The sequence below is a fragment of the Camarhynchus parvulus genome, chromosome 1 (genome assembly GCF_901933205.1).
Source record: "Camarhynchus parvulus chromosome 1, STF_HiC, whole genome shotgun sequence".
NCBI lineage: Eukaryota > Metazoa > Chordata > Aves > Passeriformes > Thraupidae > Camarhynchus > Camarhynchus parvulus.
This window is the reverse complement of record NC_044571.1, coordinates 111,032,573-111,043,904: the sequence shown is the minus strand read 5'-3', so window position 1 is coordinate 111,043,904 and position 11,332 is coordinate 111,032,573. Positions and strand designations below refer to the sequence as shown.

General features: G+C 42.5%; 1 protein-coding gene across 8 annotated transcripts in view; it reads right to left on the bottom strand.

Annotated features, from left to right (window-relative positions):
* Nucleotides 1-4,138: 4,138 nt before the first annotated feature.
* The window catches only part of POU2F1 (POU class 2 homeobox 1), a 46,728-nt gene continuing 39,534 nt past the window's right edge, over nt 4,139-11,332 (bottom strand). For all 8 annotated transcript variants that reach the window (XM_030959540.1, XM_030959551.1, XM_030959560.1 and 5 more), the window contains 6 exons: nt 11,116-11,261; nt 10,439-10,618; nt 7,549-7,654; nt 6,785-7,130; nt 5,946-6,034; nt 4,139-4,780 (listed from right to left, as the gene is read on the bottom strand). In XM_030959540.1, coding sequence (XP_030815400.1) covers nt 4,470-4,780; nt 5,946-6,034; nt 6,785-7,130; nt 7,549-7,654; nt 10,439-10,618; nt 11,116-11,261 — 1,178 coding nt within the window. In that variant the 3' untranslated portion in view covers nt 4,139-4,469. The remainder of the gene's footprint in view (nt 4,781-5,945; nt 6,035-6,784; nt 7,131-7,548; nt 7,655-10,438; nt 10,619-11,115; nt 11,262-11,332) is intronic.

Genomic DNA, 11,332 nt, shown 5'->3' with positions numbered 1-11,332 from the left:
GTATGGCTCCAGCTGTAATGGTTGTGCCGCTCCATTTGCAACAACACAAAAAAAGACAGAATTCCCATTTTAAAGAACGCTGCTTTGCAGGAATGTGCACAGAGTTATGGAATTAACTCTTCTGTGTCCTTCACTAACTCAACTAATGAAATGTGTCAAAGCACCCCGTGTGAGGCTTACAGAGGTGGCATTGGAACATGAGGTCACAGTTCTGAGAGATGTCACATCCACACCACCTCACAGTGATTGACTACAACAGGTGTTGTACAGTGACTCAGAAACAAAATAAATGCTCTGGAGGAAATCTAAGCAGATGTAACAATTGTAAGCAGCCACACCTGTGTGTACTTTCTTTGGGCTGTTCGCGAATCCTTCCACGGTGAGTGTGGAGAGTGGATTCTAAGGAGACCAAGAGTGCTAAAGCCAAAGTGTGCTAAAGCAAAACATGTTTTTCTTAAGATCAGAAAAAAATGTCATCACCAAGCTACAAGACCAACTCCTGAAGCCATTCTCTAAATTGTTTCTGACCTTCTGGGCATATCTGTGTTTGTTTTCCTGGAAATCTCTTGCTTTTTGAACTATGCCTGTCTGCAGGAAGAACTTTTCACCTATCTTTTCTTGCCTGGGTACTGTGACATGCTTGCAACTATGAAAAGCAACCCTCTCACCTTTAAATACAGAGACATGGAAGTCTGAAAAAGAGATGCTATTATCCTTTTCCAACACACCACCAAACTTCCTGTGATCATATTTACTGGGTCTATACACAACTGTTATTGTTTCTTTTCAGATGCATCAATTTCTGCTGCCAGCATGATGATGATTTAAAAAATAAACTTCTGCTAAATTCTGGTACATGATCTAATATTCTTTTCATTCTCTGAAGGAGCACATGCACTCTAACTTGGCAGATGTACACCCACTGCCAGTCTGATTTCTGTCTTTCACCTAAACACTGGAGGTAGCCAGCATCCATAAGGAAAAACACCAATAGGGATGAAAAGTAGGCTCCAAGAACAACAGTCAGTTTTAGGGAGGATGTCACAGGGATGTTTTAGGGGACAATGAATCAGAGCACACTGGCAATGGATGCCATGGGATATGTGCTGTTCAGGTATTATGTCAGTTTCTGCAAACAAAACCAAGCTTTTTTGGATATGTGGCTACTCTGAGTTTCCAGTTTCTCTCAGAAAAAAACTCGCTAAGAAATTCCCTGGAATCTGGGCCCCAGATAGGGTGATGGGGTAGAGAAGAGGAGGGTAAAGAAAGGGGTATAAGGTGCTCACACCAAAGCCATGTGACCAATGCAAAGGTAGTCAGGAAAAAAAGCAGATTTTTATAATAAATAAACCATCCAAGCTGCATTAGTGTTCCAGATATGTACTCAACAAGACCCTCTCCCAACCACAAACCAGCAAGAATGGGACATGAAAACTCATTCAGACAGCTAATGGCACAGTCTCCTGGAACTGTGGAGAGAGGATTTTCCACTGATTTAAGGCCCACCTTTCTTTGTGTTTCCTAGATATCTGCAAGGACCACGCCCCCCACCCACCACAAAACCCTCGGGAGGAGGGAATCCATCCGAGACGAGCCCGGTGGTCTCCCCCCCAACAAAAAAAGCTTCCTGATAAATTGTACTTTTGCACAGGCGTGAAAGTAAGCAGGGACTTTCAGAGTCAGGAACAAACGCTACAGCTGCGGTTTTCCCCATCCTCTTACTTCACTCAAAACAAGTCCAAGGACTTGCATTCCTTTGGTAGAAACTACAGACCGTGCTGTGGCCTCCAGACCAGCACAGTGGGTACCAGCATCTTCTCTTCTACTTTTTCCCTACCTCCCTGAAGCTCACCCAGCTGTACCTGCTGCTGCTCTGAAGCTTTTACTGTGGGCCATTGCCATTTTTGCAGTATTATTCATAGCCCTAAAAGTCTCCTGCGCAGCCTGAAGACGTAGAGACATATCAAAAATACAGAGATTCATCCATACTGGGGGGATAAAGGTGGGACCTCTTGGATTAACAATCCTCTGACATTGCCATTCTATTTACACATCAAATAAAAGAAAACAAATTAAAATCAAGTTAAGAGTCTGCCCCAAGGATAACACAAATTACCAACCAAAAAAAAAAGATTAAAAACAAGCAGCAACTTTTATATAAAATTAATAAAAACAAAAGACAAATGAAAAAGAAATTGTCAGTAGCATCTATCGCCTCTCTGCATCTGAACTGCACTTACACAAACTAGTCCATTAGTACAGCAGCTTGCTAGAAATTGACTTTGGTTCAAGCTTAGTTTTAAAAAAATAAAACATAAAAAAATCAAAAACACATAAGAAACGGTGGACGGACATTTGTTAGTTTCCCTGCTTGCAGTTCACTAGTTTTGAAGTTTTAGGGGTAATTGGTTTAAATATCAGTAAAACAGGAAGGTGGAGAGTTAGAGATGAACAGAGCAAAACCATGGTGGTGGGGGGAGAGATAAGGGGTTCTGCCACTTGAGTGCAAACACAACTCCCACATGCTCAGGCCACAGACCAAAGCATGTGTGGAGTTTAAAGTTGCTGCCTTCCAGATCTTGGATGAGAAGCTCCAGGATCCCCCTGAATCATCAACAAAACGAATATAGCTGCATCAGCTCATTATTTTAGGACACTCTGGTGACAAAAGAAAAGGGGGTGGGTGGGAAAGGGACTCTTCTAATACCCTCAACTAGCTAAAAGTAATTTAGTTTTGTACACATGGCAGAAACCTTTAAATCCATCGGGAATGGAAAATTTAACGTGAACTGCATTGCAGCGATCCAGTCTTCTCTCTTTAAAAATCTTTTTTCTTTTTTGGTTCAGACACTGGATTGTATATTTAAGAATATACGGATCTAACTTCTGTACAGTTCATTACTCCTTCCTCATCCACAAAAATATCCTTTGCTCCACAGATCAGAATCACCCCTTAAAGAGTGAGCTGCAGTGCCAGGCGCCGGCCAGAGGCGCCGATTGCCGCGCTCACCCCGCGATGGCCCCGCAGCTCAGAGACCACACGAGATCAGCCCAGGGTGTGCAAGCCCCAGAGTGGCTCTGTTGTGTTGGCATTAACAATGGCACCTTCTGTTCTCATAGTCCTGGCTCCTGTCTTTTGCAGCCAGAAGCACTTTTTTTTACTAGGAAGCTCTTCTAAATAGTGTTGGAAGCATCAGAAAAGGAATATTGCTATGAATGGGGAGAATGTGACCTTCTGAAATCCGGTACCAACTCACCTAGAGGGTGTCCTAGGCCTCGAGATGCTGCTTTACATTCCGCCAATTAGCCTGGGTTATGATGGTTTTTAAGTATTTGTGTGTGCTTTTGCACAGCAAAATGAAATCTATGGAACAGAAGAGCCATCAGTATTGTCACACAATCCACACTCGGGAGGTCACATCCCACTCTCTGGAGTAAAAGGAACCAAGCACAAAAAGCTAAGAGCAGAATTTGGCTGTTTTGTCTAAATATTTGAGAGGAGAAGAATGGCAGTTTGGAGCAAATTCCTACCTCTGCTTACAAAGCAGAGACCAGCCTGGAAGTTTGCACACAATGATCTCTGCTGCTGCACTGAGCTTCCTGCACAAATGATGAACATAAATTCTTCTGACCCCTACAAGCAGGCATTAGACAAATTCAAGGATGAGGAAACTGTTCAGAACATTTCCAGAAGATTAGGATAGAAAGTCTATTTGTGCTCCATTCTTCCTCTCCACCACCCCACCCTCCCCCCATGGTGTGGGAGCTCGCTGAAAATAATCCAGGAGCAAAAGACAAACGCGTCCAAACTATATATATAAAAATAATAATAATAATAATCATAATAATAATAATAGAGATACACCAGTAATACAGGCCTGCCTAAATTGTACCAGTTAAGAAAGGAACCCCCAACATGATTGATACGATTATAAACACCTTGTATGACATAATGGCCTGTACAACAGACCTATAAAATGATAATTAAAAAAGAAAGATATTTAGACCAAAAAAACCAAGAAATCCCCTTCCTATGTTTGAACTGATAACCCACCTTAACTTGTCATTGTGACTGCTGGAAATGATAAGTAGTCCTTTCACTTTTTTTGTGTTTTTGCGGTTTTTAGTTTTTTTGTGGTTTTTTTTTTTACATTTTTGGTTAGAAAGTTCTCCGATCCATGAAGCGATCCTGAAAAGACAGTGTTTATTATAAAATTAGGCAAATGTCTGTCCCAGCTTTAAATCCTTCCTGTTTTGCTTTTGTTTTTTTTTTTTCTCCTTTTTTTTTTGGTTTTTTGTTTTGTTTTGTTTTTTTAAATATTTTTCCTTCTCTCTCTCTCTCTTTCTCTCTCTCTTGTCCCCAACAACACGGTGAGAGGATGCCCACGGCATTTTCAGTCCATCGACCGGGCTGGCAGCCGATCCCAGCGCACAGTGACCCAGGCTGCTGGAGCAGAGCCCAGCCCGGCTCACTGTGCCTTGGAGGCAGTAGTGGTGGTGGACGTGGCCCCGCTGGCAGAGGCCACTGTGAGGAGAGAGTTCTGGATGGACTCGGCTGAGGTGGAGGTGGCGTGAAGGCTGGCGACTGGTCCAGAGGCCCCTGCGGAGGCTGCAGCTGCAGAGACCAAGCTAACTGGGTTGCTGGTGAGCAGAGAAAGGTTCTGAGGGTTCAGGAACAGAGGGGCAGTGACGATGTTAGGGGTACCTCCAGCATTGGCAAACACCAAGTTTCCAGTTGCATCCAGTGATGTTATTGGAAGAGAGCCACCGGATGCAAGAGCTAAAAATAGGGAAAGTTCAGCAGGGAGGAGATAACATTAGCAGTGAGCAACAATGCAAAAAGTGCCTAAAAGCAAGGGGTCTCTGCATTTGCCTTTCTCTGATGTGTGTGCTCTCTAAATCGCTTGTTTGGGTTTTCTTTCCAAATAACCATCGGACAAGATCTTGCAGATACTAAAACGCGTCTTTCATTTGCTGCTAAACTAATTACACTGTGCCTTTCCTCAGCTCTTTCAGCACAATGCTGGTCTATGTTTTCTGCCACAGAGAGCCTGTGCATCCAGGCAACTTGCACTAGGGAAGGGTTGAGATGAGGGTTCACGCGAAATGACAGCTATCACAAGATGGAGAAGGTCATGTAACCTTGAGCGTAACATTTTAAATGTTGACATATAACCAACCACTGCTACAACTTACTCTCAGGGGTCTACAGCGTTCAGTCTGCCTTAGATTATGATCTCCTAAATTTATCTGTGACACTTTATGAAATGGTTCTTTCTTGCAACCTAGAAACAAGATTTTTTCAGCTAGTTTAGAGGATATTTGAACACATAGGTTTTACCTAGCTCTTTAGACACTTGTACCACCCAGTTTTTACGAGTGGCAAACTATGAACAACTCTTGCTGAAGCCAGTGGTAACTTTTGGCTTTGTGCTACTTCCAAAACAAATAAATATCTACTCTTCTGAATGTGGATTTATGTACTTCAAGTTCTACATAAGGATTTTAGGAAGCAGGATGTTTCTTTTCTAATACATAGGAAGACATGAATTCAGGATCAAGACTTGCTCAGAACTGCCCTTCCAAGAGACCTCAGAATGGTGTAAGTCTGCTCAAGCAGACTACAGAAGAACTATAAAAAGCAAATCTCTAACCTGCTAAAGATACAGGCCAATGAGGCAAGGACAATGAAATAAATTCCAGATTATATTCAGTATCTTAAATGCCTCTTTTAAATCATACACAGCTCTGATTCCCCATCTGAAGTTGTACCTGCTCCTATCTCTGTGATCCACAAAATGTATTTACACAGTTAATTTTGTAAAGCCTTTACTCCTACACAATTTATGCCCAGTGCTGAGGAGTCAGTGCTCTCTGGTAGACAAAACCAGAGTGCATAAACTGAAGTTGTGAGATGGAGATGCATTAAAAGGAACACTACTGACCTTGAATAGTTGCCAGTGTACTGTTGCTCATCAGGGCCGGGCTGAGAGCACCACCTAATGTCCCTGGATTGAGACTGAGTAAGGCACCTCTGCAGCAAGATCATGGAAGAAGTGGGAAAGAGAAAGAGTGTTACTTTTAAGAAAAGGTTGTCACTGTTCAAAAGTACACCATCATATTTTTAAAAAAGGGAGAAGGGCAAGGAGGAGGAAAGACCAGAGATCAAGGGCTATTTTTGGATTATTTTACTTTTAGCTCCATGAGGGGTTCATGACATGCCTGCAGTACACACACTGTAAATACATGACTTGCATTGATTGTTGGTGTAAAATATTTTTGCAAAGTATTTGGGGAAAACTGTCAATTGTTAGAGAACTATCATCCTCTCCCAAATGCAGATAAGAAATATGTAAATCAAGAGGAATTAAAGAAACCTCCATCTGAGCAACATTTCTAAAACTATAACTTCAACAATACATCATTTTGCATTTTTGAGAACTTCTTGCTCATGATGGAAAAATGAATACAGAGGTGTAAAGTGGGTCTAGGCTACCTCTCCATTTTACAATTAACAGGACAGATTCTATGGTTCAGTGGTAAGTTGCAGTTTTTAAGTCAAGCTCTGCAGTGGGATGAATGATTTATCAAACAACATCACTGAAACACAGCTTTTTCACCTTTAAAACGAACACAGTATTTGTGTACTGTGATGGGAATGGTCCATTGCCATCTATGAGTAAACCTTCAGAATCTGAGATAAATGACAGCGATACATAAAAGTAATTCATCCCAAAAATTTCCCTTCACTCTTCCTAAAAGGGTGTGCAAAATGGATCCTTACCCAGCTGCAAACTGCGAGGATGCCATCAAGCCTGGGTTTAGTCCTGCTGCAGCAGCCATGGCAGCAAGACTTGCATTTGCAGGCAACTGTGCAGCTCCTTGTAAGGCGGCCGCTGCCGCCGTTTGCAACCCTGATGCCGTTACCATCACCTGGCTGGTCCCGAGAGGGGAGGACAAGGGGGTGGAGGTTGTCTGTGTTGTGCTGGTCTCACTGGCACTGGAGGCCTCGGAAGTGGAGGCTGAGGCAGAAGGGGAAGGGCTCGGGGAGGGTGATGTCACTGCTGAAGAAGCTGGAGGTGCTGTTGAAATCACTGTTGCCGTGTTGTTGGAGGTGGTTTCTGTTGTGCCTGGAAGAATGGTTCTGGTCAGATCAGTACAAAACAGGGATACCAGACAACAGAAAGCCCTGCCCACCTGATCTCAACTGCATGTCCAGCTCAAAGGGGCACAAGCACACATTTCTGTAGTACCAAGAAGCACCAAGAATTCAAACAAAAAAATGAAATTACATTTCCCAATGCGGGGGGCTGAGGAGCTCCACAAGCCAGCAATGAAATACAGTACATTTTGTTTCAGCACCACCTGTGATTTTATTCCTGGAAAAGTCAACTCAGTGGTCACAAAAACTGAAGCTTAGTGCAGCAACAAGGAATGATGACAGGAATGTCCTGGGATACCAGTGACCAATAGTGAATGTCTCTTTTAAGAATTCAAAAGGGACAAACGGCAGGGGTTGATGTGGTGGCAGCAGAGATCAGCCCTTACCTGTGACTGACAGACTGGTGACAGCAGGACTGGCCAGAGGGAGCACAGGGTTGACAGTCAGGGTTGTAGCTGCACTGCTAGTCACAAGGCTTGGCGTGGTTGCCACCTGGAGGTCAAAAATGAATAAAACTGCTCAGCTGTTCAAAGTAACACACTAGACCTGGATTGCTTTCTTTCCACCCTCAGCTGAGGAAGTTATCAGCGAAAACACTGCATATAAACTAAATTTTTTGTAATTTGGTTACTTTATCACTCAGTGAAACAACCATAGCATCTTTTGTAATTACCAGCAATATCTTTATTGATGAGAAGATACATCCCTATCCATATTGTCTCAAGACTGCAAGTTAGCCCTCTCTGCCACCCCACAAAGACAGCACCTTGTTTTAATAGACACTCTTAAGAAAGAGATACAGAATATATTATTTCTACTTTTTTTTCTTGTTTAAACATCTTTTCAGCCCCAAATCTCTTTCTCTGATAAAATTATGTAAATGCCCCTGCATTAATAAAGGTATTTAGAGTAGTGTGTTTATATGGAAAAGTAGAATAACATTTCACTTTTATTCAACCAAACTAGAAACTTCACTTTGATAAGCTTCCTTGTGCCAGAGGAAGGTTCTCTGAATTTTAAAACATACAAATGGAGTTTTCAACTGTGGATGGCTTATTACAAGAAAGCTACAATAAACTGAAGACATTACAGATAAACACCAAAGATTTAAGTCTGGAGAAACTAGCTTATGAGGAAAAATGAAATATAAGGAAAGGACTTTTTATGGACAAGAAATGGTGTCCAGCAGTAATATTTGAAGGCTGTTATACATCAATGAGAGAAATGAATCCTTTAGAATTGCCCAAGAGAACATAGCCAAGGATATAGGCTAAACATTCCTCCTTTCCACTCTCTTACCTTAAGTCTATTATCAGAGAAATATCTCTCCTGCCTCTTAGAGGGAGTCAAATGCTTCACGCATTTTAAACAAGACTGGGGCAACTGGGACAGATCTGAAAGCTTTCTGCCCATCTCAAATAGTGTATGAAATTAAGAGGAGCTGGATGCACAGTACACCTCCCACTAATGCAGCCCAGCCACCACATCTGTCATCTGTCCAGCAAGCAGTTAAGGCCAAGGTCACCATCCCTTTTTCAGGGCAGAGAATGACCTGGAATTATTACAGCTCACCCCCGTGGTTACAGTGAGTGACTCCAGCCAATGCAAAAGGAGGCTGCCCCCAAAAGGAGCCTTCCCCTCCAATCCTGCTGCAGAGCCCTCGCCCTCGTGCAGCCAGGCTGCAAGTCACACTGGTTATCTAACCACACTGAAAATTCATCATTGTTCCTCACATGGCTAATTTGCAGTCAAACTACTAAAGTAAGCCCAAGCATCCTATGGACACAATCACCAGAGCTGACACAAGGAATCAACAAAGCACACAGTCAGTGAAGGCTGGTGGCAGCAGGGCTGGAACATCTATTTGAGTAACAGCAGAGTCTTAAGAGAAGCTTAGAATGAGTGAAAACACTAGTGAAACTTCACTGATGACAGGGAGACTGTGGTTAACACCTCAATTTCTTACATACAATGGCAGATTATAGCAACAGGAAAATTTCCCTAGGAAAGCTCCTTTAAGTTGCAGTCTGAGGGAACTTGCACAGTTACTAAAACATACTATCATAAATCTCACTATATTCTGCTTTGGTAGCAAGGCATGCAACCTTGCTTTGAAACTGGGCAAAAAAAAAAAAAACAAAACCCAAACCAAAATAAGAATAACAAGGACTAAGTACACTTAACACAGCCCTTCCCCTGAAACAAAAGGTTGCATGCACACACCCTGAGACAAGGATGAGGGGAGAGAATAACACGTCACCAAAATTAATGGTTTAATGAAGTACTGGAAGATATTAGCTACTACGGTGATGAGGGTGGAATAAATACTACAAAAGGACAGCTATAGGCTACATAAATTCCACCACATTCCTATTAGCATAGCTACTATGAAATCTAATAGCTACTGTTTCTATTTATGAAAACAGACCTCCATGGGCATTGGTAGCAAAGGTGATGAAGGAACCTTGATGCATGTGTTTTGTTACTCTTATTTTCATGAAGTTTGTGTTTACCTGAGGTAAATACAAGTGTGGGAAATTAATTACATGAGTATTAGCTAAACTGTTCTTCTCTTCCATGCCTTTCTTTTATATAAATCATTTCTGACCAGAAGTAACAACAATGGTATCATTGGATATGTGTGACCTAAGTCTCCAAATGATACAGAATCAAAGGATGGGTAAAACTGGAAGGGACCACAGCGGGTCCTCGGGTCCAACCTCCCTGCAGGGTCACCCCTAGAGCACATGGCACAGAATTGAATCCAGATGGTTCTTGAGTATCTCCAGTGAGGGAGACTCCACAGCCTCTCTGGGCAATCTGTTCCAGTGCATGACACATTTTACTGCTGCTCATTTACTGACCAGAGCTGCTAAAATAAGAGGTGGTGGGGAGAGCTAATAAGCTCTTCAAAGAAATTACTATTATTTTATAAAAAAAAAATCGGGTAAAAGAAGCAAAGTCCAGATATAAACTGGAGGCATTATCTGAAGTAAGTTCAAAGCAATAACCCCAGGTGCAAATTTGGTAGTCAGAATATTTGTTCATGAGCTGACTAAATAAAACACTCTCACTGCAGGGCTGACTAGTGCCTGGATCTGTAAGCATTATCTCTCTTAGACAGTATCCAGGTGGAACACTCAAAATGCCAGTAAACATAAATATATGAGAACAAGTCTGCTGTACAAAGAAGGTGCAGCACGTGTAGCTTCCACAGTGAGCACAGCAGAACTACCTCCACCAGTGATCTTTGTCAACACAGCTCTTGACTCTTACCAGTGAGGTTGGACAAGGGAAAATTGCTTTGATGGGCGAGCTGCTGGTTCCACCACTGCTGGGTGGGTTGATCCTTTTCTCCTTCTGGCGCCGGTTACAGAACCAAACGCGGATCACCTCCTTCTCCATGTTTAGCTGGTCAGCTATCATGGCGATCTCATCCGAGGTAGGCTTTTGGTTCTGACAAAAGAAAATGAGATTTGAAAAGCTCTGAAATTCCCTCCTGAAGTTTTGCATCATAGCTTCTTCTCCAGTAGGCCGAAATCTGAATTGGTGATTTAGATCCAGAATCTGGTCAGTGGTACTGTGGAGACAAACCACAGCAGATGCTTCTGCCCTCCATCTAAAAACCTCAAATTATGCGTGCTTAGATTATGGCCTCATTTATCCATCCTCATGAAGGGTACTGTTTCAACCTATGTCTGAGTATACTGGAATGCAAAATCACAGAGTCAGTGAAGTGCAAGAACCAGTGAGTTTTTCTGAGGGGATTTGTGTTTGTTTCTAAAGTGAAACAGATGTTGATGCACATTTCTTGGCACGGCTTTTGCATTCCCCTTGTTTAATACTAGCACTTTCCTAAACAGCACAGTAACGGGTTCACTCTAAGACATATAATTGTTAAGTGAAGTTTCTCCATTTTTTCATAGGCAGAGCAGAGCAGCAGGAGCACTGACCTCCAGGAAACTCTTCTCTAAGGCCACACGTATGTTGGTCTCTATGCTGGTGCGTTTCTTCCTCCTACGGTTCAAGCCTTCGATCCCTTGCCCTGGAGAATTCAGGGCACTTGGGCTGGAGAGAGTTGAATCAGATGAGAGGTTTTCTGAAAAAGAAGAAAGTAATACAAATCAGGAGATTTCATCTGATTGCAGTGCAGTCTAATGCAAGTGTTCT